Source organism: Mus caroli, unplaced genomic scaffold, assembly GCF_978045245.1.
Source record: "Mus caroli unplaced genomic scaffold, Mus_caroli_1 scaffold_2, whole genome shotgun sequence".
Taxonomy (NCBI): domain Eukaryota; kingdom Metazoa; phylum Chordata; class Mammalia; order Rodentia; family Muridae; genus Mus; species Mus caroli.
In genome coordinates this window covers 109,236,532-109,263,812 of record NW_028227257.1, presented here as the reverse complement: position 1 = coordinate 109,263,812, position 27,281 = coordinate 109,236,532, and the positions used below count along the sequence as shown (strand labels likewise).

At 43.6% G+C, this 27,281-nt stretch overlaps 1 protein-coding gene across 1 annotated transcript in view; it reads right to left on the bottom strand.

Annotated features, from left to right (window-relative positions):
• The window catches only part of Slc25a12 (solute carrier family 25 member 12), a 95,659-nt gene that overhangs the window by 6,612 nt on the left and 61,766 nt on the right, over positions 1–27,281 (bottom strand). Inside the window, exons 10-15 of the mRNA XM_021184208.3 lie at positions 20,737–20,818; positions 19,116–19,274; positions 16,138–16,190; positions 15,825–15,905; positions 4,895–5,035; positions 1,886–2,024 (exon numbers count right to left, since the gene is read on the bottom strand). Of these exons, the coding sequence (XP_021039867.1) occupies positions 1,886–2,024; positions 4,895–5,035; positions 15,825–15,905; positions 16,138–16,190; positions 19,116–19,274; positions 20,737–20,818 (655 nt within the window). The remainder of the gene's footprint in view (positions 1–1,885; positions 2,025–4,894; positions 5,036–15,824; positions 15,906–16,137; positions 16,191–19,115; positions 19,275–20,736; positions 20,819–27,281) is intronic.

Here is a 27,281-nt window from a genome sequence, read left to right as displayed (position 1 = left end):
TCACTGTCTCATCATCGCTAGGCAGATGGAGCTTGTGGCTCTGAGGGGTCCGTGAGAGAACGATGCCAGTACGTCCCTTAGATCAGCCCAGCACCCTGCTCAGAGGGAAGCAGGTGAGCTGCATGCCTCCTGGGACAGGTCTTCAAATGCTCTCAGTACTTGCTATCGAAGCATGCCTGGTAATAATTAGAGAAACTCGCCTCTTTCTGAAAATAGGTCCAATGTCTATAAGCTGGTGTGACTTGGGAACTGTTTATGTAGTTCTGTTTGTGTCCACTGGAAGCCTGGCCGTTATCCCCTTCCTAACAGTCTAATGAGGACAAGAAAGGAGCTGGGGGGTGGTGAGGCGGGGGGAAGGGGGGTACTTGATGCCAGGTTAAACCAGCATCACTGGCTGTTTTCATTCAACCAAGCTCACAAATGACAGAGGCCAAGGCATTTGCAGGACCCCAGACAAGGGCTCAAAGCCCTGTTTTCTTGTTTTTCTTTGTTGGTTTGTTTGCTTGTTTTTAAGTTGTCCTCTGTTGTCATAAACAAGAACAGTGTATTCATCTCAACACCGCCAGGACCCAGGGCTCCTAACATACCATACTTAGGACAAGTAGTAGAAGATAACTCAGTAATTAAGAGCCAAGCAGTGGGGTTAGAGAGATGCCTCAGTGGTTAAGAGCACTGGCTGCTCTTTCAGAGGACCCAGGTTCGATTCCTAGCATCCTCATGGCTTGCAACCATCTATAACTCCAGCTCCAGGGTATTTGATACCCAATTTTGGCCTCATTCAGCAACGGGTATGCACATGGTGTGCATACATACATGCAGGCAAACATGAACATAAAAGTAAATAAACCCTTTGGTTTTTGTGTTGTGAGACAAGGTAGCTCAGGCTGTCCTGGAACTAATCACTCTATAGACCAGGCTGACCCCAAACTCAGAGCTCTGCCTGTCTCTGCCTCCCACATGTAAATAAATCTAAAATAAACCCCAAGCAAGGAACAAGGGTCTAGTCCTAGTCCTGAGTCTGTGAGTTTTGTGTGGGTTCATTACTAGCTGTGAGGAAGGCAGACAAGCCTAATGAACCGTTTCCTTCCCCTGTCGTTCCTCTGTGCTGCTGAATATAAGGATGCCTGGTTGCTCCCTGTTATTCCAAGTCAGTTCCCTGGTAACTCGGGAGTAAGGAAGGACAGGGACACACACATTCAACCCCCTTCACCCCAGCTACTGCTGAGTCAGTTCTTCCTGCCAGGCTGCTCGCCCTGGTAGACTCTCCTGGGCCTAATCTGGTGTCTTTCGTTGCCTGAGCCTTTACTCTTATGTTGGCCGCAGGAAAGGCAGGACGGACGGACGTATTGCAAGCCCCACCCTCCAGAAGCACTGAGCCTATTGCAGAGGGGGGAAGCAACTTAAGCAACCATTAACCAAACTGAATGCTGAGAAAGGAGTTGAGGGCTTCAGGGTGCTGCTTTGGTCTAACCTGTGGTGGCAAGAAGCGAGAGTTCTGAGCCAGAGTGGGACCGCACTACCCTACAGGACAATCCTAAGGGCAGCACTGGTCCAACAGAGCAGATCTAGCAAAGGACTTCTCCTCCTTAGTTGGCTGTACCCAAGGTTTTAGGAGCCCAGGAGGCTAAGACACATGCTAATGATGGAAGCCCAATTGAGATGGGCAGATCTAATTTGGCTCCAAGTTGCTAAGCTGCATTAAGTTGTTTATCCACATTATGCAAATGTAATTAACGCTCATCAGAATCAGATCCCCACAAAGGAGAAAAGGCGGTTATATCCAGCTAAGTCGGATCCCAACAATAACTTCCAGAAATAAAGCTCCAAGTCAGAGGTTCGGTGCGTCTTGGCAGAATTCTTTTGGTTTAAGAAGATCCGTGGTTACCTGCCAAGGCTCCCGCTGTCAGGAGATTGATGCCTCCCACACGTCCGTTCTCATCAGCCAGGAGGAGTTTGCAGTGAGCGTACACGGGAAAATAGATCGCGGAGAAGGGAATGTCTCGGAGGAAACAGGCTTTGGCACCCTGTCACGCGGTGAGGAAACAGTGCAAAACAGAGTATAAATATGGGAAGCGGGCAGGCATCAGTGACAGGCTGAGATGTCCTTCAAACAGCATTAGAAGTGATGTGAGGGGAATTGGGGTGGGATGGAGTAGGCAGAGCAAACATGTGGGGCAGGAAGCTTTCTAAAGGAAAATGGACATCCATCCAGGCTAACCCCGGGTGGCTGCAGCATTCTAACAACAAAGAACTTTCTAGCATTTCTAGAAATGCTATATTTTAGGGTCTTAAAACTTAATGTGGCAGGGCTGGAGAGAGGTCCTGAGTTCAATTCCCAGCAACCACATGGTGGCCCACAGCTATTTGTTAACTCCTGTCCCAAGGGGATCTGATGCCTCACACAGGCAGACATGCAGGCAAAACACCAATGCCCATAAAATAATGATAAATGGGATGGCGAGATGGCTCAGCGGGTAAGAGCACTGACTGCTCTTCCAGAGGTCCTGAGTTCAATTCCCAGCAACCACATGGTGGCTCCCAACCAACGTCATGAGATCTGACGCCCTCTTCTGGTGCATCTGAAGTCAGCTACAGTGTACTTATGTATAATAATAAATAAATCTTTGGGCCAGAGCAATCAGGGACTGAGTGATCAGAATTGACGAGAGTGAGCAGGGCCAACTGGAGTGAGCAGGGAGCAAGCAAAGGTCCTAAAAATTCAATTCCCAGCAACCACATGAAGATTCACAGCTATCTGTACAGCTACAGTGTACTCACATACATTAAATAAATAAATAAATCTTTTTTTAAAAATGACAAATAATTTAATAATTAACTTGTTTTTCTGTTGTAATCACACATGAGATCTATCCTCTTAAGTGTTTTCAAGCGAAATACAATATTAACTCAGGATGCTCTACTGCCGGTCTCTGCAACTTGTCAATATGTAATTGGAACTTTCTGCATGTTAAGCAAGGCAACATTTAGGATTCATAAGGGCTCTCGGACATCCCAGGTTTGCATGACCTGCTCAGCTTTGCCAGGCGTGGGGGTGGGGAGCTTGAGTGGGGATCGGAGTGGCAGGGGAAACAGGAGAGGCATTAGATCAGATCCCAGTATAAATGACTTGATTCCCAAACCCCCCAAAACTAACAAATTACCAAGTCAACCTCAATCACTTCCAAGCCTCGAGAGTTCCAAGCCAGGCAGAATGCCAGAGGCAATGGAGAAGGGAAGCTGTTCTTGGGAAGGCAGAGAAAAAACCCAAGCGTGTTCCCTGCTCATTCCATGCATGTTCCATTCAACACAGCCTGTCCTGGCCCTCCCCATACCATTGGAAGATTTCTCCCCTGCCGATATACTTACCATCGGCATGGAAGGAAGACCTTCCATACCATTGCCATCGACCCCTGCTAGCCCAGGTCTGAAGCTTTATCTCACCAGACAAATGCTATACCCAAGCACTGGGTTCCTATGGCTCTGTTTTTATTACAACAACAAAAACACCGAAGGACTCTTACAGGATAATACAGATAGAACCAATATTTACAAATTCTGCTCTCCAAGGGAATCTCAACGGATGGCAGGGAGGGTGGGTGGGAGGAGCGGAGCAGAGGCATTTGGTAAAGACAGACTCCGCTGGCAGCCGGGCTCTGGAGCGCCCTGTGGCTTACAGCTCTAATCTAGACATTCCTAATTTCTAATTTGCAGTTACAGAGGTAAATTTACACATTTCAGTAGTTATGGATCCATAAATAAATTCAATGCTGTGGAAACACAGTCCCCTATAGAGGTGAAATTTCTGTATTTTCCCTTCTACCAGGGAAAGGAATGGAAGGAAATACTCTCCTAGTTAAAGAAAAATACTGGCTTCTGCTCCATTACATCTGATCTGTAATGACGATGGTAAGTATATCGGCAGGGGAGAAATCTGTTGACTGGCATTTTGTGAAAGTACAGTAACTGTTGTTGTTTTTTAATGGAATTCATTATTGACAAACCCTCCCACTTAACTTCTTAAAGACTTGAATTCTGCCAAATTCTACTATCTTTTTTTTCCCCCACCATGGTCATGATGATTAAGACAAGAGAAGCCCCTCCTGGGACAATAACATATTCAGACTCTATGTCAGCATAGGATCATTCTGGTGTCCTAAAACCATCCAACGAGTATCCAAAGGTATTTCTCAAAGATCCCATAGAGTAGAAGCCGGAAGCATGAAGCCAGAGATGCTATGGAACGGATATCCTGCCAGCACAGCAGCTCCATAAAAGCTAAAAATGACACCAGGAACATGTTCATCCCACCACCTTTACCCAGGAGCAGTGTGTACATCCCGCTGCCTTTACCTGGGGGACCTGATTTCATTTGGGTTTTCTGATAGGTCTCATAGGTCTCAGCTTGGGGGTGAGGGTGGGGTCATCCAACTTCTTCATTCTTTCACGTGTATACTGTGTGTATACATGTGTGTACTGTGTGTACATATGTGTACTGTGTGCATACATGTGTGTACTATGTGTGTGTCTACGTGTGTGTGCTGTGTGTCTACATGTGTGTACAGTACATATAGTATGTATACACGTGTATTGTGTGCACAATGTGTATACATGGGTGTACTGTACACACAGTGTGTATACGTGTGTGTACTGTGTGTGTCTACATGTGTGCACTGTGTATATACATGTGTGTACAGTGTATACAGTGTGTATACACATGTACTGTATGCAGTGTGTATATGTGTGTGTACTGTATGTATAGTGTATATACATGTGAGTGCTGTGTGTATACATGTGTGTAGCGTGTGTATACATGTGTATACCATGTGTATAGTGTGTATACATGTGTGTGCTGTGTGTCACATCTCCATTCAGTTAGCCAAAGGAATTGACCCACCTTGTACAGCCCAAAAAGTCCCAGGTCCTGAAGCACATTCAGAGCGCTGACTCTCGGTCCTGTGGTGATCTCTCCGGCTACCTGCAGGCGGATCTTCACTATCTCCAGAGGGTTGGTAAAGATGACCTGAGAGCCTCCAGCCTGCACACAAGGGAGACAGACAAGTTCTTTCCACATCAGAGCTGGGCTAGGGGTGTCAGTGAAGGGAAAGGCATGGAAGACTTCTTTTTCACTGGGGCAGGAGAGGCACACATTCCGCTCGGTGTAAGACAGGGTCATGGAGACGTTCCAAAGATGCTTCACGCTAATCTTGGTTTGGGTTTGTGTCTATCTGAAACAAAGACTCAATCTCTAGCCCAAACTCACCTAGAACACACTATATTCACCAGGCTAAGCTAGACTTCACAGCAATTCTCCTGCCTCAGCCTGCAGAATGCTGAGATTGCAGATGAGAGAGGGCTACCATGCCCAGACTTGGCTTTATTTCTATTAGAAATGTCAAGGCCAACTCTCAGAACTGACCTTCAAGGATAACCTCAAACACATTCAAAATAGCAAAATCAATAAACACAATTTGGCAAACACAAGCAAATGAAGACGTGCAGGGTGGGCTCTGGGTGAGAGGGGACGTTCAGCAGAGCATTGATTCAGCCCAGCAACTTGCAGAAAAGTGAGCACAGCCTTAGGCTCACAGAAGGACCTTTACCAGAGATGGATCTCCTCCGGTTCTTACAAAGTCCTGAGCCTGAGGCCGGGCGTGGTGGCACACGCCTTTAATCCCAGCACTCGGGAGGCAGAGGCAGGCGGATTTCTGAGTTCGAGGCCCACCTGGTCTACAGAGTGAGTTCCAGGACACCCAGGGCTACACAGAGAAACCCTGTCTCAAAAACCAAAAACAAACAAACAAACAAACAAAAAAAAAACAAAGTCCTGAGCCTGCACAGAGCTCTGAGCCTGGACCAGGACACCACACAAAAGGAAGGAATTTGGGGAGAGAAACTTCAGTGTCATCTCAAGACAAAACGAGGGGGAAAGAATCCTCAGGCAGAACTAGGAACCAGAATCACCCTCAGTGTAACACCCTCAGATGGTGGCACATGCCACATTCGGTGGTGAGTGAGTATCAGGTTTGATTTTAAATAATCAGAGTGTATTTACATCTGAAACCTGCCAACTAGTGGGGGTAGGGGGATGTTTAAAGTAACTGCTACAGCTCCTCTTTCGGTTTGTGGAATATAAAGATGCGCATGTGTGCGTGATCGCGGGGATATAAAAATAAATAAAATACATATTATCTCTACAAGGCGAACAACTCTCATTTGTGCATTTTTGTCTTAAACTGCAGCTGTTTACATTATATAATCAAAACTATATTCATACAATATTCATAATTGTAATGGTCTCCATATAATCATGATCATAGTCATAACAGCCGTGGCACATGTTCCGGTAAAATAAGAAGCGTGAGCCCTGAGGGGCAGAGCAATTCCACAGGTATCCAAGCAGCACTCCATCTGTCCTCTTCCACATCTGCCTACACCCATGACCCTCCCAGACCCCCTTCCAAAGGGCAGCCAGTCGGCTCCTAAACACTCCGGGGCCATAGCAGTCTTCAACACCTTTGGCTCAAATCCTGACCCTTCCGCACTCATGACTTTGAAAGCTACATTGACCCTAGATTCCTTTCCTTCTCTGGACTTGAATCCTCCAGGGAACTAATCCCCTTTTGTCTTGACACAGCACAGACCACCAGCCAGCACACAGGTCCCCCAACAAGGATATTCTGACCCAATTTTACATGTTGATTTGCCCGTGTTTCTTTCTTTTATAATCTGCTGCTCTGCGGGCAGACAGGTGCAGTTCAATGTTTCAATCTAAGCAAACAATACTTTCAAAAGGATTGCTGGGTGAAAAATTATGTTAAAATGATAATCCAAGTAATTACTCCTGTAGCTAGAATTAAAGACCAAACCAATTGAAAAGTTTACTATTCCCCTGAAATCGCTTTTTTTAAACAATGGTTGCAAAGACTGTCTTTGGGAAAACATGCTTTATATTCTAAACTAAAGCAGATTAAAATAAAAAAGATAAGAACTGTACAGTTTCATTATAATCCCTCAGATTTACCACCACCAGCGTGTCAGCCTTTAGGTGGTAAGTGTTAAAAAATGGACATTATGTTGAAATAAACACAAAGTCCTTTCCTGGTTTGTTTGTTTGTTTGTTTGGTTGGTTGGTTAGTTGGTTGGTTGGTTGGTTGGTTGGTTGGTTGGTTGGTTGGTTAGGGTTTCTTTGTATAGTCCTGGCTTTACTAGTTAGTATTCCAGGCTGGCCTCAAACTCAATGAGATCTGCCTGGTTGGGATCAAAGGCATGTGCGTCCACCACTGGGTTGTCCTTTCATACTTTATACACTGGTGAGTTCTCACATCTGGTCTGCTCCCTTCCCTTGACTTGCTTTTCTCTCATCGGATCCTCTTGGAAAGAACTGCCAGCTGCCTAAGCTTTGCCCTCCTCCAACCGTTTCCCAAATTCCTCAGTGTGCAAGATGCAAGCTTCCTTCTAAAGCACCAAGAAAACAGTACAACCAAGAAAAGGAGCCAACGACACACGGTACACATAGTAACTGTTATGTGCACCGAAAGTGGGCATCCCAGCACCCAGAGGACGCCCTGGAACACAGAAGCAAGCTGTCAACATGGCTCCCCCAGCAAGGGAGCAAGGCAACCATGAACAGTGATACTGTAGCCGGGCACACATCTATTGGGTTTTCCCTATGTGGTCTCTGGATTTTAAGGAGTAAAATTTCTATCAGTTCAATAATGTTTGTTCATGTTTTTTAAACTATTTTACATTTTAAAACTTTATAATAGGACTAGAACCATGTAGACAAATTAAATCTAGAAGCACTGTAACATTTAGAAATGATAAGATCGCTTTTTAGTTTGTCTAAAGCTTTAGATGGAGCTGGAGAGGCTCAGTGGGTGAGAAATCTTGGTCTGCAAGCATAAAGGCTTGGGTTCACGTGCCCAGAACCCATGTAAAAACCAGGCTTTGCTAGGTATAGCTGAACCTCCAGACTGTGGCAGACAGAAACAGGAGGCTCACTGGGGCTTGGTCACCAGCCTAGCTCAAGGTTCAGTGAGAGATCCTGTACACACACACACACACACACACACACACACACACTGACATGCATATATACTACAATGCACACAAACATATATGTACACAAACACACACACACAAATTTATAACACAGGCTGGATATAGTGGCTTGAACTTTAACCTCAGCACTTGGGAGGCAGAAGCAGGAGGATCTCTGTGAGTTCAAGGCCAGTCTGGTCTACAGAGTGAATTCTAGGACAACCAAGGTGACAGAATGAGACCCTGTCTCAAAAGTAAATATATATATATAAAACAAAACTTTGGATATTTATAGCACTTAAAAAGAAACATATGCTGGGAACATGCACTGTCGTTTTCTAAGGGCTGTGGCAGACAGGAATGTGTGGAATGAGGACTGTGCCACCAGCACAGCCTTTAACTCAGTGTTTCTCTTATGCTAGGACTGACTTTATGGGACAGCAAAACAGCTCCCAATGGGAAACTGTTCTGGTTACATCAAATATAATCATTTAATACATACATTTCCACAGTGAAGAAGATGCTCTTGTGTTTGTGCCAACGTATCATTTGTAGCCTCTCAGAGCAATGAAATTGCCCAGAGAAAACAATCAAATGCCCAATAAGAAAATAGTGAAGAAAAAAAATTATATCACAAAGCACTATGATTTGGCTTTAAAAATGCCAAATCACTTATGAACCTAAAATATTTGCTATATATTTCATTGTGATTAGTCTAAATTTACTTAAGATTATCAAAATTGAACAGGCTTACGACGAAGACATGATTAATTGCATTCTGTGAAGGGAAAGTGAGTGGCTGGAGAGGAGATCACCACTCACCTGCCCTACTCTAAGTCTCAGCCCCAGGGATGTATCAGTGGTGCTCTGGATCACAATCAGCAGAGCTGGCATGGCCTCTTTCCAGACCTCCTGTCTAAGTTTGATCATTTTAGCAGTTTTAGTGAATTTTTAAATGAGTTGGTACTAGGAACTATGGATTAAAAAAACCTTAAAAAGTTTATATATTTAAAAAAAACTAAAATAGAGATAGTAATTGAAGTGATAGATAATAACCAACTAAAATTTAAATTAAATCATCATAACACACAATGATGAGGAGCAGGGCTGGAGAGATGACTTAAGAGTTAAGAGCAGGTTTGATTCCCAACACCCACAGCTCACAACCATTTTTAACTCCAGTTCCAGGGGGTCTTATGCCCTCTCTGTCAGCACCAGGCACTCATGCAGGTAAACACCCATTCATTTATATATATGTGTGTGTGTGTGTGTATAGATATAGATATATCCCTAGATATAAGTGGTATAACCTAGTTTGACATACTTCTGGGTCTCATAAGGAAGCGACTTCTGTTCTCTATGCCATATTTTTGGTAAATATTTTACTCACCAAAAATAAGTTCTAACCCCCAACTGCTAAACTCTTCATCAGATTGGCACTTGTTTTTCTCAGACACACTAACAGCAGGGCAAGCTTAGAGCTTTGAGTTTTCAGTATCATCTGTCCTTTTGGTTGTTCTAGAACCACACTGAAAACACATAAGAGAATACGTCCTGCTTGCAATGAGAGTTAACTGTACACAACAGAAACATAATATAAAAATCACACCCCTCCCACTCTCTCCCTGGGAAAGGCTAGAACTCAGCCATTGGCCCTCCCCTGCACCTGAGGCTAAGGATTAGTCGTGGTCTCCCTTCTGTCCTCACACTCCCACCCCAAGAGCTGGGTCTGCAGAAAGGCTGGGGACTGGCCCTGAGGGTGCCAGGTCTCTTGTTGCTTCTCTCCATTGTTTAGAACCATTTCTCTCCAGCCACAGTGGCCAATCACTGGAAGCCTTACAGTTCCTTCGCAGAGTCTGAGGGAAAACCAAAACTTGGGTTTCTGTAAGGCCAGACCAGCCACTTGAATAGGTGTGCAAAATGTATGCATTGAAAATAATCAGAAAAAAAAAACATAATAAAAGTCACAGAATTAGTTGTCTTAAGAACAGACAAAAGACTGGGCCTTATAGACCAACGTCATTTTTCTGCCTCAGTGGTGACAATTTTAAAAGAATAAAGGCCAGTATATGTTTACTGTTGGGTGATATATTATCAAAGTGTTAAGAACACAAATCGTGGTGACTGGGAGGGGGACAGTGAGCGGAATGTAAAGTGAATAAGTAAAAAAAAATAAAACAAAATTAAAAAGAACACAAAACTTAGACTAAATAAGGGGAAGTACTATGGTCTGAGTACCTGTGTCTCCCCACCCTGAAAATTCATAGGTTGGAATCTATTACCCAGAACGTGGGACCTTGGAAAGCGACCACGTCCTAAAGGCTGTGCCCCTGTGGGTGGGATTAGTGTGCCAGGGAAGATGAAGACAGCTCTTGTGTCCCCTTCCTCCACACAAGGGTGCAGGAGCAGGGCACCCCTGAGGTCCAGAGAGCAAGGATCAGCACAGTGAGTCTGATGGTGCCTTGGTCTTGGACAGCCCAGAATTGTGAGCAGTGACTTTCCGTGGTTACCCAGCCTGTGGCATTTAGTCTTGGTAGCCAGAATGAGCTAAGATTGGAGGTGAATCATACTTTACGCGTGGCATAAATGTTCAATGATGTCTCTGTGTGTCTGTGTGTCTGTGTGTGTGTGTGTGTGTGTGTGTGACCATGTAAGTTTGCAGCACGAATTTGGGATCCTACGGATTCCTGGAAACGGAAGAGGGGAGCTGTTTCCACTGCTCTCAAAGACATACAAGATACACTTGTAGGAAAAGACAGACTTCCTCATCTAGGGAATTGGGTAGCTATAGACCTAGGCCTTCAAAACAAAGCAACAAACCAGGGCATGTTGTGTAGCTGGTAAAGGCACTTGCCACCAAGCCTGATGATCTGAGTTCAGTCTCTAGGACCCACATGGTACATGAAGAGAACTGATTCCTGGAAGTCTTCTGACTTCCAAGCACAAATCAATAAATTTAATGATAAACTTTATTAAAGATAACTTAAAAATTATGTGGCAAAGACAAGAGATCCAGCCAATAAATGGCACATACCCTGACCATGTAACCACTCACAATGGCTATTAAACATATAAAAGGAAATGCCAGAAGAGAGGCACAGTCAAAGAGACACTTCTAAATCCCCTGGGAGCATGCTACAGTATGAGTGACCCTTGAAAACATGCTATGGGAAAGAAGGCAGAGCCTAGAAGTTATATACCACATGGTTACATTTATAGGAAATATTCAGTAGTAGTGTCTATGGAGGAGTTTATTAATGAGTGGCCACCTAGGGTATAGGGGTGAGGTGGGAAGACAGAAGGTGATAGCTAACAAGTATCTGTGTGTGTGTGTGTGTGTGTGTGTGTGTGTGTGTGTGTGTGCGTGTGCGTGTGCGTGCGCGTGCGTGTATGTGTGTGCGTGTTGGTGCTGGTGTGCACAGTGATGAGATTTGCTAACACTGATTCTGATGCTGGTGGTCTGTACTCTGTGGCTATCCTAAGAGCTACAGAATCGGACACATAGAATATAGCATTAGAGGGTGACTTTGGGATCAGTAAAGCTACTATCCTTTTAGGGCCAGGGGCACAGCTCTGGTAGGGCACACACCCTGTAGGCACGAGGTCCTGAGTTTGATCCCCAAAATCAACCATGACATTTGCCTGAAAGATCCAGAGGGCAAATGCTGAGAGGAAAGTGAACAGATGAAATAAAGAACAGGCACGTGTTCCCGCAGGGGGAGGGTGGATCTGGAGAGGCGGCTTGAATCTTGTCTTTGCCAGTTGTTGCAGATGAGATCACAATGGGATCACTCTTTAGGATTAATGAGATAATCTCTACAAAATGTACAGTTGAAGACCAAAAGTCTCTACTGCTTGAAGCAGCATGTTAATTAGGCTGGGTGGTAGACATGTGGATATTCCCCATATATTACTTTTTATCGATAAAGAACATAGGGTGGTTTTTTTATGTTGTTTTGGTTGGTTTTGGTTTTGTTGTTGTTGTTTGCATGTAGCTTTTTTGTTTTGTGAGACAGGGTCTCACACTGTAACCCTGACTGGCCTTGAACTGGAAGTGATCCTCCTGTCTCTGCCTCCAGAGACCTGGGATTGGTATAAGCTATCACACGCAGCCTTACCACACAAGTTTGAAAACTGACTGTGGTGTGCCTGCAGGAAGGCTCAGTGGGTAAAGGAGCTGCAGGCAAGCCTGGTGACCTGACTGTAAGCCCTGAGACCCACATGGTGGAAGGTGAGAACTTACTGGCAAACTGTCATCTGTGCGCTCTCTCTCTCTCTCTCTCTCTCTCTCTCTCTCTCTCTCTCTCACACACACACACACACACACACACACACACATCAGATCACATACATATCAAATGTATATCAAAACACCCAAACCTTAAGGTAAACTGATCATATGCCAAGAAGGCAGCTTATGATGACTGCATGCTTCGGTATGTTGAGTCTTGATCTGAGCCCTTACATAACACACATACACTGATTAAAAACAGAAAAAGGCCATCGAGGCATGGTGGCTCCCATCCTTGATCCAGAAGGGAGAGGCAGGTGGATCTCTAGGAGCTAGAGGGCAGCCTGGTCTATATAAAGAGTTCCAGGCCAGCCAGGGCTACAGGGTGAGGCCCTATCTCAAAACAAAAGCAAAGGAAAGCAGAGCAGCAGAACATAGGCTGCAGATCTGGAATCTCCCCTGTTCTCATGGCAACAGCATTCCCTCCCAGCTACAAGAAACTTGGCCTGGGCCCTCACTAATCCCTTTGCTGGGAAGAGCTTCCAGCTCAGTTAGGACCTCCATTCCTGGCTAACCTAGGTAAGCTTTAACACTGGGCAGCTGGGGAAGAGCAATGTGATTTGCTCAGCCATGCTAGCCCAGCACTCAGCTAACTGCCCTGAAGGACACTATACATCCGGTCTGATCAGTACCAATAGGGGCGTGGACTCAGAATCAGAGCCCAGTGAAATTGCTTTCCACACTGTTGATTGGCTTCACTCAAGGAAGAGATTGTCCTCTGTCCCACGGTGCCTGCTGGTCTAGAAACAGAGGCTTGGCCACTCATCTAAGACTTTATTCTCTGGTTTAGTTAGCTGACTTTTGAGAGAAGTGCTAGGCTATGCTTTAACAGTCATCTACCCTGTGGTACGACGGCTCATCAACAGAAAAAAAAAAAAAAAAAAAAAAGAGCTTTGTAAGTGGTATAAGCCTGTAATCCCAGTCTCCAGGAGGCTAAAGAAGTAGCATCATGAGGTTAAGGCCAGCCTGAGCTACAGAGTAAGACTGTCAGAAAAAAAAAAAAAAGATACAAATGCCAGTACCACATTTTCTTTCCTCTTTGCCCAGAGTTCAACATCGCTATTTCTCCTGCTATCAGCCAATCAAAAATCAGCCGTTAAGCTTCCATAAATAAAACGTGATTAAGGGATAAATTCAGTGTTAGCCAAACCCTCAGGACATCTTAGACTTCACCTATAAACAAGAATCCACACCTAGAAAGAGCAAAGGAATCCAGTTTCTGATTCTTGCTTAACCACTTAGGTCACAGGTCAGATAAGAGAACAGGCCAGTTTATGACCAAAATCCTCTACACAGCACAGAAATGTAATTAGCTGTTTGGAAAACAAAGTGTGCAACCTTCGTGTTTCTTTTTCTTTTCCCAGATAAGGCCTCATTTAGCCTGGGCTAGCCTCAAACCCATATGTAGCCAAAGATGACCCTGAAATTCTGATTCTCCTAGGTTAGCCACCCTAGTCTGGGAGTCACAGGCGCGCATTACCCTCTCCACTACAAAAGATGCTCAGCTTTCAGGAGATCACAGGTATGCTTATGCTGTGCTCAGCATGAGTTAGGAAGCTTCCTAGCCAAATGGAAACTAAAATCACCAATCTATTTCTCATTTACACAGAAGTGAAACAATCACAGCATCTAGTTACAATATGAGAGAGGAGTAGACTTGTAGACACATGTAAGCAGGGACTTTACTTCTGTCTATCATTTATCATTCATAAAAAATAAATTCAGCCAAATAAGTCTCCTCCATGAGAAAGCACACCCACCCATGATGTACAAGCAAACACACAAGCCTGGCCTTCCCCCCACACAAGGCAAGGGTCCAGCTGACATGCATCATCACAGAGAAGCCTGGAGCAATTGCTCCTCTGACCCCAGGGACATCTCCTCTGAATTAAAACTTCTCAGGTCATTGACCTCATCGTCTCAGGCTCCATAAGTAAGTGAGAAGGTTTTTGTGAAGACCTCCAGCTAATCCAACCAGAAATCATTAACATTTTCAGGACCAAAATGGACTACGAAAGCCTCAGGCAAACCACTTTATCAACTGTGAAACAGATATTGCACGGAACATTTGCTGAGCTGCAAGCTTAGATGTGTCAGCCAGTCTAAATCCAATGTAATGCTTACACCTTAAAAACAGAAGCCTCCGAGCTCTACAAAAATCACAATCTCAGCCTCTGGCTTTGGAATTTTTGCCAATTGCTACAATATACTTATAGTCTCTTCGTGTTCCTTGCAGCCCCATAAAAAGGCTTAAGAAAATGCAATGGCACACTCATAGCTACACATAAAAGTGAAGGGCCCAATTAACTTTACAGTTTCAGAGAAGAGCAATGGACAGGAACTACACCTGCTATTACATTTCCTTTGATACTTAAACAAACAAACTTAGGAATTAAAAAAGTCTAGAAGGGGGCTGGAGAACTGGCTCAGCTGCTAAGAGCACTTGTTGCTCTTGTAAAGGACTCAGGTTCCAGCACTCACTTGGTGGCTCAAAACATCTATAACTCCAGTTCCAGGGGATCCAAAACCTCCTTCTGTCCACCAGCGGCACATATATGTACCCAGTGCACTTCCATGTGTACAAGCAAAACAGAACACTTTAAAATTACATATATTGCTCTTATGTTCTTGCCTCTTTCTTGCCTCCTGCCCCCTTGCACTCCATCCCCTTCCCCCACATCTCTCCATGTGGCCAGAGCTGGCCTCCACTTCTCCATTCTCTCCTCTCTGCCTTCTCTGCCTCTGCTACTCTCTTAACTCCCCCTCCCCATGTCCTGAATAAACTCTATTCTATACTAAATAAATAAATAAATTACATATATTATATATACTTACATATATATTTGTATATATATATATTTTCTAGATGATAGAGCTTTAGGAGCTTAAAACAAACAAATGTGATGAAAATAATACTCAAAATCAGATTATGCACTAGGAAGGAGGGTCAGTTAGCTGGCAATCCCCACAAGCCACATAAATCCACATGTGGTGCCTGTCTTGGGAATCCCAGTGATGGTGAGGGTGGAGCCCAGAAGATCCCCAGAGTCCACGTTCAGCCAGTCAGGCCTAATTGCTGAGCTTCAAGTGGATAAGTGATTCTGTCTCAAAGGAGGTGGACAGTTTTCTTGAGGCTGACACCAAGGTTGTCCATACATAGCATACACTCATTCTAAAACATCCCTCAAAGGCAGTCCTTTGAGTTAAAGGAAGATGTTGGACCAGTGGGTAAAGGTGCCTACTCTCTAAATTCAATGCCCTGGACAAACAGGATAAAAGGAAAGAACCAAAATCCCAACAGGATGGAAGGAAAGACCCAACTCCTGAAAGTTTATCTCTGGCCACCATATCATAATGCAACATACACACACACACACACACACACAATGTAATAAAAAAATTTAAAGGGAAATGTTACTCATATTTCATGCCTACTTTGCAGAAAGGTTAAAGGAATAATTTTGCTACAAGAGACACCCAGATTGATACATACGCAACCTCCAGCAAGGATTTCTGCCGGCAGTGGGATAGAGCCATCTCTTTTGGTAAATTTGTCCCGGACAAAATCATTAACCTAATTAGGAAGACAAGATTAGCTCATCAGAATTTCTGCACATTTCCTCTGCTGGTCACCATTTTATCTCCAAATTAGCAAAATAAAAAATACAATTTTACCAATTGTCTATATATATGTGAAAATTTTTACCCACGCCTTGATAGCACTATAGTCTCACCAGCATCGGTCTTATTTCTGACTTCAAGACAATCTATATAAATGGCATCAGTTCAGCAACAAAGAAACTTACTGTTAGCTTAATGGCTTTTTCTGGTGCAACCCCTATCAGCTGTGGGATCAGACCTGCAGAGAAGGAAAGAATCATTTGCAAACCAGATGTCTGTATGTGGAAGTACAAACCGAACAAGGAAGTGTTTTTCTCAAAGTTACCCACCAAGTATCTCAAGGTTTTCATCTTAATGGGGGGGGGGGTTATCCTAAAAACTCTCTCTCTCTCTCTCTCTCTCTGTGTGTGTGTGTGTACAATTTGCCAGTCAAATATAATGTCATTTTTTTCCTCCAAGCTAAAAATGTTTTTCTTTTCTTTAATATCCTTAAAAACAAACAAGCAAACAAACAAACATAGATTCATTATCTAACATCTCCATAAAAGTACACAAGGAAAGAATAGAGCAGGTGGGTTTTGTCCACTTGGTAACCAAATTTTCTCTTATTCCCAACAGCAGCATCCTAGCATACAGACACTCCACAGAAGCCAGTGCTGTGGGCTAAGAGAAGCTCAGGGCAGTGTGCTTTAAGCCAGCCAGGTTTTGCTACAGTGTACACTCCTTGCAGCACAAAGGAGCGCGGATGCTACTGAGTATCTGCTCCCATTATCTTCTCTTCAGAGAAGCCCAACATTTTGCATGGCACTCATTTATTTAAAAGAAAGCCTCGACTGAAAAAAAAATGCAGCTTTTAATATCAGTTCCTATGAAAATATGTGCCAATTATATTTTTATTTTCTAATATATGTCAAGCTTAAGGCATTTAAAAAGACTCCTCAAAACAAAAGAAATCATTATGCTTAGAAAGCTACATTTTCCAGGCTGGCTGCAAACTGGAAAAGAACAGTCAATCATATGTAAACAACTCCCTCTGTAGATACCCACGGAGCTCAGATTTCTAGAGCTTTCTTTTTTGCATACATTTCTTTCTAAAGATGCTAGCAATAAACACAGCTTACAGCCTTAAACCAAGCAGTCCAGGGGGAGTACTGTGTGTGTCTGCGAGCTTGCTTGCTGCTCTCATCTTAAGCCTCTTTGGAGGATGCTGATGAGTGATTTTCCGGGAGTTGGGAGCCAGCAAGTAATCGTGCATTCAGGCTGCTGCCAGTCAAACGGAATTATCAAACAAATCTGCACACACCTTTCCCGGGCCGCAGACTGGTCTCAGAGAACAAATCAGCAGATGGCAGTCTTAACTTTCTTGCCTTCCTGATCATCAGACCCTATTTCTTTGAATCTAGCTCCAGAGCACCCGTGTCAGCCTGTGTATTTGTTTTACAACTTTCCTCCTTAAAGCTTGTGGAATGTTAATAAAGTACTGATTTCTGTCATTTTATCATTGTTGCCTGCAAAGAAATTTAGCTAATCTGTCAACAACTTTGTCAATCATCTGACAGAATAATGGGCCAGTTCTATGCAATATATGACAGTCTCAACAATCACTGTGCTCCCAGGCAGGGTTCCTACAATCATCTCTCTAATACAAAAGTCTCTCATTTAAAGGACCCGTTTTATCAGCTTAGATCCTGCATAAAGTCAACGGCATCTTCCCCTGCTTGCTATATTTCACCCATTTAATTAATATGAGAGCTCTCCCAAACAAAAATCTAGAAGTACCTATCTATTGAGAAGGCTGTACACAGCATAGCCAGATTCCTCCTGATGGTTCTTTGTAGATATCCTTTGTAACTTAAAACCATACTAATTAAGAGAAAGGTCATTGTTCAATAATGAAAGATTAGAGATGACAAAGAAATAAGCAACCTTAGTGCCACTCTCCCATGATCCCCACTTTAAATGAGATCTAGTTAGAAGAGCTGAGTCCATTTAAAACAAGGCTCTTCATTGCCAGCCTTAGACACTCCAGGCAGTGGCCACTCTTGCCTCTGTAATACAAAAGTTACACAACCTGGATTTTTCAGAGCCAAAGCGTTTTGAATATGTGAGGAAACTTCATTATATTCTCTCTCAGAAGCAGGGCATTTGGGCCTATTTACTCTATACACAGTATCCACAGCAAAAGAGCAAAAGGTATTCTTTGACTCTAAATGTGTCCACTCAAATGCCTGAATATGATACCAACTACAGTGTTTCTTCATTTATCCAATGCATCTCTCTTTCCTAGGAACAGTTCTAAGCCAAACAGTTTGACAGAGCTCAGAATAAGCTAGGGATTAATAAGCCTGGGAATGCAAACAAACACATACAGTAAATTACATAAATGCTTGGGACCAGAACACGCTAAGAGTATTTCAAAGAATTCCAAGTGGCGCCCAAAGGGATTAAAAAATTAATCTCCCCCGCAAAGGAACCCGAAATTCTAACGAGAAAACATGGAGATGAAAGGAGCCCTCTTTCCAAGAAGACAAGTTCCTACAGAGCCTTTTGTGGCCGGGGAGAATTTTGCACAGGGCAGCAGTCTAGGATGCGACAGTCAGGCGCTCTAACTGCGAGAAGAGAGAGGAACTTTGTGCTCTGCCTGAGCCAGCTGAAGCTTGGGGGCCTAGGATTCCCCTGTCTTTTAAAAAACCACATGACTTAACTGGAAAAGACTTATTACGGGTCTCCTAGGAAAAGACAAAAATAAAATATTTTTTTAATTGACATTTCTTCTCACTGAAACAAGTGTAGATAGACAGGGTAAATTCACCTTCAAGTAGCACCTGTCTTGGATTTTTACAGGGAATTGGTGTCAACATATATAGCTCTCTTTTACCTCTCTGAGCACCGCGCCCTCAAAGAGCATGCTCAAAAACACATGGTAGGAGAGGCGCAGGATTTGGAGCCCAAGAATTCAAAGCAGTAGGAAGGAGAAAGGAACGCCTGTTTACTGACTAATATTGCTAGTCACCAGAAAGAACACAACACAGGAAAAGGAGCAAAGGGAGGGGCGGGAAGGAAAAGAAACTGCCCTTATCGGTCTTCCTAACGAGTGAGTTAAAATCTGCTGATGGTGACACAAAAAATCACCAACGTCGGCAGCTGAGCTGCGCGTACTCACCTCGGTACAGTCCAAAGAAACCCTCGTAGCGCAACACTTTCTTAAAACAGTCGAAGCTGTTTTTATACATCAGCTCCCCGACCACAGAGCCGGTACCACGCTGGTTTTGCATCCGGGTCTTCACCAGGTCTATGGGGTACACCGCAGTGGCCCCCACAGCTACAAATAGAACAATTTTTAGGTTTAACAAAAGGAACACAATTAGATGGAGCGTCTCTGAGGGCATCAGATCTTATCTCCATAGGCGAAACATAGAACACAGCGTCTAGTCTCACGGAAGGCTCTCATCTTATTTACAGGTTTCCTTCTCTTATTAGTAGAGCCAAAAGAGGGTGGAATGGCAAGCAATGGGGTCCATACAGAGCTGCTTAAGGGACAACAATCAGTGGTAGAGTGTTTACCTAGCATGTCCTAAAAAAAAAAAAAAAAAAAAATCTTTGGTGTCTTATGTGTGAGTTAGAGAGTGAGTTTCAAATCATTACCAACCAACCTTAGAACATCAGCTCTCAGTTTCATTAAGTGACATAAAACAATTATGTATAGATACCATTTCTCTTTATTCTTTCTTTCTCTTTCTTTTGTTTGTTGGTTTATTTTTCTAGACAGGGTTTTTCTGGCCCCAGCTCTCCTAGAACTCACTCTGTAGGCCCTACTGGCCTTGAACTCACAGAAATGAGCCCACCTCTGAAGTATTTCATAGGACCTAGAGTGTTATATTTTTTGGCTGCTGAAAGCAGTATGTTCTTGGCACCTTCTAAAACTGAGGCTGAAAAAAAAATTACTGGGCACCAGTTCCAGCTAGTTTTGAAAACTCAGGAGTGTTGAAATATTTTTGGAGGTTCTTCTCAACTAAGTGATTTCAAGTTCTATACATTTTCTCTGTAGGTAATTTAAGTAAAAATGGTCTCAGGCTGGTGAGGTGGCTCAGCATGCAAAGGTGCTTGTCATCAAGTGTGACAACCTGAGTTTAATCCCTGGACCACATACCGTGGAAGGAGAGAGCCGACTCTGGCCAAGTTGCCTTCTGATCTCAACATGCACGAAGTGACGTGACCCATGTACGCGCGCACGCGCGCATACACACACACACATACAAATAGAAAGCTTTTTAATGGACTCTCTATGAGCAGAGAGGGGAGGAGGGATTCTTTTTACAAATAAACCACATAACTGGATACTCTTAAGCCAGAAAAAGGAAAAAAAATCACAAGCCAGACACTGTGATTCTCTGTGGATTTTTGTTTTATTTTATGAGTTTCTCAGTTTGCATCTCAGATCTTGGCTTCTACCCTGCCCCTAGCCTGACCCCATACACTCCGTTTTCTCATCTCCATTTTTCACGCTGGCCTTACCTGATGTGATTACAGAGGGGGGAGTACAGCAGTGCACTCCAGACTCTCCCATTATTACAGAGGTTTTACGCTCAAGACAGGCTGGAGCCAGAGGGCCGCAGCCATGCTATGACAAGCCCTCTGATCACAGGTAGAAATAAAGAATCTTCCGAAAGCCTCACAGTCCTGACCCCCAGGAACAGTGAACTGCACCTTTGCTGAGCTGTCCCATTTGCTGGGATAATGTTACAGCAAAACCAGCCTGAAGCCGCCACAGATATTCTACTCACCTCCAGCAACTGAGCCCAGAGTGAACCTGTATGCAGACTCAGCAATCTGGAGCCAGATAGGTCTGCCCAAGCCAGGAGATTGCTGAGGGGGAAGAAGAAAATAGAAAAGTCTGAAAATGTGTTTTGCAACTACAAAAAAAAAAAAAAAAAAAAAAAAAAAAAAGGAAGAAAGAAAGAAAACAAAAGGAAAAAAAAAGAAAACCTAAACCTGAAAGAAAACAGTGGGGTTTTATTGTTTGTTTGTTTGTTTGTTTGTTTGTTTGTTTGTTTTAAAAGAGAAACACCCTAGGGCTGGAGAGAAATGGCCCGGAAATTAAGAGCACTGACTGCTCTTGCAGAGGACCCTGTTTGGGCTCCCAGCATCCTCATGGTGGTGCACTATCACCTGTAAGTTCAGTTCCAGAGGATTCAACGCCCTCTTCTGACCTCTAAAAGCACTAAGTTTGCATGTGGTACACAGATATATATGCCCTACACACACTCAAAAGCATAAAATAGATTTAAAAAAAAAAAGCAATAACAACATACCCAGCAAAACATAGAGTAGCTTTTCCCTAATTTTCACATATGGACTGTGGTGGGGGATACACTATTATCCTTGAAAGGTTTGTGTTGGTATGCTTGCTTTTGCAGTACTGGGGATTGAACACCGGGCCTTATGGGAGCTGGGCAAGCCCTGTATCACTGAGACCCATTTCAAGCCCTTCCAGAAACAAAACTCTTAAGTAAGCAAATGTGCCAGCATAGAACATTTGCTCCTCTTTACGTTAACATTTTTTAAATATTTTGCTGTTTTTAACATTCAATCACTCACTCATTCACTGTATATGCACTGAGGTAGGGAGGTATGTGCAGCCATAGCTCACATGTGGAGGCCAGGAGACAACTTTCTGCAATCAGTTTTCTCCACCGTGTAGGTTATGAGGGTCAGACTCAGGCTGTCAGGTTTGGTGGCAAGGGCCTTTACAAGATGAGCATCTCACCAATCCTTTAGTGTGTGTGTGTGTGTGTGTGTGTGTGTGTGTGTGTATGTGTGTGTGTATGTGTGTGTGTATGTGTGTGTGTGTGTGTGAGAGAGAGAGAGAGACAGACAGACAGACAGACAGACAGACAAAGTCTCAGATCCTAGCCTGGCCTTGAAATTGCTATCTAGCTGAGGATATTCTTAAATTACTGATCCTTCTGCTTCTCAAGTGTTGGGATTACAGGCATGCACTGCCCATATCAAAACGCCTTGCTTTTAGAAATATATCAAAAATTGTTCTGTGCGCTGAGGAGACCTTTCATCTCAACACTCAAGAGACAGAGGCAGGCAGATCTCTGTGAGTTCCAGGCCAGAGGAGACTGACCACATCTAAAACCTCTAACTATTGTCCTGTCCATAGTCACGGTTCTAACAAAATCTGATACTAGTAAAATAAAACAATGAAATAAATCTGGCTGCAGATCAGATGCTGTCCCCCAGTCCTGCGCCTGGAGTGACCCGTCTACATGAATGTGCCAGTCCAGAACTAAGTACTTTCCGTATGGGAATATCTGATATGCTCTATAAGCAGATGGAACAAAGGAGTAAAATACCTACTTTGTTATAATGAACTTTTCACAATGAAGAAGAGCAGGAGGGGGAAGAGGAGGAGGGGGAAGAGGAGGAGGGGGAAGAGGAGGAGGGGGAAGAGGAGAAGGGGGAAGAGGAGGAGGAGGTGGCAGTGACGGCTGGTGAGGTAGTTCAGCAGCTAAAGTACATGCTGTGCATGTCTGAGGACCTGAATTTGATCCCCAGAATCCACGGCGAAAGGAGAGAACTTACTCCAGAAAGGTGTCCTCTGAGCTCCACACATGTGCACCTGTACACACACACACACACACACACACACACACACACACACACACACACAGTAATAATCGACACAACTAAAAATAATAATAAAGCTATTATCTGGACATGGTGAGCCAGACATGAATTCTAGTTCTTAGGGAACGGAGGCGAGGCAGGAGTTTCACAAGTTCAAGGGCATCCTCAGTTACTCGGTAAATTCAAGGCCCATCTGGGCTACAGGGACTTTTATCTCAAGAAAACAAAGTTGAATTAAAATACATAGACTAAAGCTAAGCATGGTGGTGCACACCTGTAATGGAACCTACTCAGGAGGCAGAAGCCAGTGGGTCAAGAGTTCAAAGCCAAGGGCTGGAGAGATGGCTAAATGGTTAAGACTGGTTGCTTCTCCAGAGGACTCAGCTTCAGTCCCCAGCACCCACGTGGTGGCTCACAGTGACCTAATACTCAATTTCCAGGAGTGTTCTTTTATGGCCTCCACAAGCTGCATGCATGTTTACTCACACTCACACTCACACACACACACACACACAGAGAGAGAGAGAGAGAGAGAGAGAGAGAGAGAGAGACAGAGAGAGAGACAGAGAGAGAGACAGGCAAAATACCCATAAACATAAAATAAAAATTAAAAATTTAAAAAGTGAACTCAAGGCAAACAGACGTTGGAACCAAAGTTGAACCCGAACTTACACACACACACACACACACACACACACACACAAAGTTTCTTTTCGTAAAATAATAGGTCTCTGATCCAAAGAGCCATCAAGGGACCACTAATTCTCTTATTCACATGGGAGGTTTCTCCTTCATTCAATAATACAGATTTTTCTTTCAACTCTCTTTCTTCAAAGAATGTTTATAAGCCCTGCAAAATCCTATGAAAACTGAAGGATTATTCTGTGCTTTAACTCTTAGCTACAACAACATCTTGAACTATAAAGACCTGAATGCCTTTTGACAGAAATGTCACCTTCATTCCCATTAAACAGCATTTGTAAGAAAACAAACCAGTGTAGGGTTACCGAGATGTTTCTTCTTAAGGTTTAGTTATCATTACAACTTACGATTCCCTTGTAGTCAGCTATGCAAATTAATGTAATTAATGCTATAGGTTTCACATCATGAATATTCATAAGTGCAATGTCCCTAGAACTGTCATCCCTATAATCACTATGTACTGAGTTTTTAGCATTTAGGCTAAAGGAAAATATTCAGGTCTGAGACAATCACTTACTGTGAGCAAAGAGGCCCAAGGGCAAAGGCACTTCTCCCTTAAGGTTGGGACCCGATACGGTTAATAAGTTAGCCTGATAAGGTTAACCTGATAAGGGTACAGCTGATAGTTAATGAGGCTAATTAAGTGGTTTTCAAAGCAGAATGAAGTTGAGATCCTTAAATGCTTTTAACTGGCTCCCTCAAGAATTTGAGATTTCATTTGAACTGAGGTTTGTTATTTATTCATTTATTTATTTATTTATTTATTTATTTATTTATTTATTTATTTGTGTTAAACGTAGAATGGGATTGTGTCAGTTAAGGAACCAAGCCTACACTGAGCTGCTTCATGTAGCACGTCAACCCAGTGGGGAGAAAGCTTCTGCCAACAACACATAACAATTTGGGAGAACAAGAATATCTGAAGTCAATTTTCCAGCAAGCATCTGAGAACAGCAAAGCTGGGTTCTACATCATCTGTATGTGCTCAGAGGAGCAAGGCAGGGCTCGGGAAGCCGCTCTGAGTCACACCTGTGGCTTTCCAGGCCCCACTGTTAGCTTTTCAAAGTAAGATTAAACCCCAAAGCTATGACAGTACAGAAGGACCAAGTGGGTACAGGGAAAAAGATACAAATTTTATTATTTTCTTATTTCTATACATAAAACAATGTATGCATACTTTCCTCCCAATATGTAGGAGTTCAGATGCATTAAAGACTGCAGTATCTTCTGACCTAAAATGTCTAATGAGATAAATGACTTGTAAATAAATAATAGCTTTCATATAAACCTGATTTCCTCCTTTTTGAGAACAGGTTTCACTTTTGTGAAGCTTGCCAGTAAACTGTAAAGTTGTCCTCCGTGTATTCATGAATACAAGATCAAGGGTGGTCCAAGAGACTACAAACTACACAGAGAGACAAAGTCCCCAGCCTAAGGAACAGCATGTGTGAAAGAAAGATGCAGTCATCCTAGTGGGGAATGTTAAGGTGGAGCACATTTTGAGCAGATGGCCTAGAGCGTTAATATACTGTCTCACAGAAACACAACACACACACAGCTATGCCTGAGAAGGTTCATAACAGATCAGTTACCTCATACAGCTGAAAATGTAAACAAGGGGGGCTGGCAAGATGGCTCAGCGGGTAAGAGCACTGACTGCCCTTCCAAAGGTCCTGAGTTCAAATCTCAGGAACCACCCGTAATGAGATCTGACGCCCTCTTCTGGTGCATCTGAAGGCAGCTACATTGTACTTATTTATAATAATAAATAAATCTTTGGGCCAGAGCAAACAGAGGTCCTAAATTCAATTCCCAACAACCACATGAAGGCTCACAACCATCTGTACAACTACAGTGTACTCATGTACATAATCTGGGCTTAACCTCCAAACTGGGACAAGCATTAAAATTGTGGGAATCTTTTTCTCTGCAGTTCTTTAACTTTCACCTAACTTGGTTTCTTCAGGTTACAACTTCCATTTGGGGAAGTGTGAGCATAGCTCAGTCAGTATAATGCTTGGCTGGCATGAACCCTGGGTTCAGTCCCCAGCACTCATAAAACAGGGGTAGAAGTACATAGCTGTAACCCCATTCCTCAGGAGATGGAAGCAGAAGGATCCAAGTTCAAAACTAACCTTTGCTACAAAGTGAGTTCAGGGCTAGTAGTGGTGGGACAGGGTTCTTTTTTTTTTTTTTTTTTTTTTTGAGCTGCAAATATAGCTTGGGGTAGAGTACTTGCTTAGTATGTAGGAAGCCAAGGTTCAACCCTAAGAATTCAAAAGAAACCTCCAATCTCTCTCTTCTCTTTCCCTCAGCCTTTCTATTCCCACTTCAGCAGCTGGACACAGTCCAGGAAGCCCATCATCCCAGCACCAGAAGGCTAAGGAGGCCTGCCTGCACCACTCAGAAGGACCCTATTTCAAACTAAGAGTCCTCATTTCCTGACTCTTTTCCACATTTCTCTTTCCTTATTTCCATTTTGAGATACTATGTTATGTAATCCAAGCCAACCTCAAATCTGCTGTGAAGCCAAGGCTGGCTCTTGCTAGATTCCCCCATCCACCATGTATGAAGATTACAGACACTTTGTTGCCACACCCCACACAAGTTACTGTAGTCTACATGGGGATAGTCAAGCACACCTGGGAGGCTGAGGCAGGAGGATTGTGAGTCAAAGGTTAGCCTGTACAACATAATAGGACCCTGTCACAGGCAAGGAAAAAAATCATTTTTTTTCACCACACATTATATTCATGCATCCCTTGCTCCTCTCAGTAAATGTCTGGGGTGTTTCCACTGCTTAATGCTAATGCAAGCATTCTTGGATATCTGCTTTTAAATTTTATTTACTGTTCATAGGGGTTTGAATAGAAATGGCCCCCACAGATTCACGTGTTTGAATGTTTGGCCCATAAAGAGTGGCACTATTAGGAGATGTGGCTTGGTTGGAGTAGGTGTGACCTTGTTGAATGAAGTGTGTCACCATGGGGGCGGGCTTTGAGGTCTTATATGCCCAAACCATGCCCAGTGTGGCCAGGAGTTTCCTTCTGCTGCATGTGAATCAAAATGGAGAACTCACAGCTTCTTCTCCAGTACCATGTCTAACTGTATGTTGCCATGATTCCTGCCATGATAATAATGAACTAAACCTCTGAAACCAAGCCAGCTCCAACTAAATGCTTTCCTTTATAGGGATTATGGTGGCCATGGTGTATCTTCACAGAAACAGAAACCTTAACTAAGACACTGTTGTTGTTGGTGGTGGTGGTGGTGTGTGATGCTTGGGTGCACACATACCCCTGTCTCACATGTAGATGTCAGAGAACTACTTAAGTCAGTTCTTTCTTTCCACTTTTAAGTGGGGTCTGGGGACCAAACTCGGGTTGTCAGGCTTTGACAGTAGGTGCTTTGTACCTGCTGAGCTATCTCCCACACTCACACTCACGATCAGTAAAGACTACACTCAGGAGAACAATAAAGGTATTCGTGTCTCTCTTCAACAGAAGGCAAAACTAAGACTCGTGGCAAACTTGTTATTATTGCGTGAGGTCATGTGAAGGCCAGAGGTTGGCATCAGGTGTCCTTCTCTACGGGTTTCTACCTTACCATCTGAGAGAGGCTCTTTCCTAAACCTACAACTTGTCATCTGAGCTAGACTGGCTGGGGGCTGGGGGGAGGAGGGAGGGGGAGGGGAGAGACAGGAGGATCCTGGTATCTGAAAGTCTCTGTGCTCCATTGAGAGCTCAGCATTGCCACTACATAGGCAAGTCATCCTGTCTAAAGAAAAGTCACTCCTGTAATTATATCACCTTCTTAGCAGTGAGTCACAGATCTGGCCTCTGGAAAACTGCTAGAAGCAAGAATGGTGGGCAAGGGGAAAATGAGCATCAGAAATGGGGCCAGAGAGGAAATGAAGACTCTTGATTTGAAGTAGGGTCCTGCTGAGCAGCCCAGTCGCCCCACCCCCCTCAGGCTGAGCACCATTCTCCTT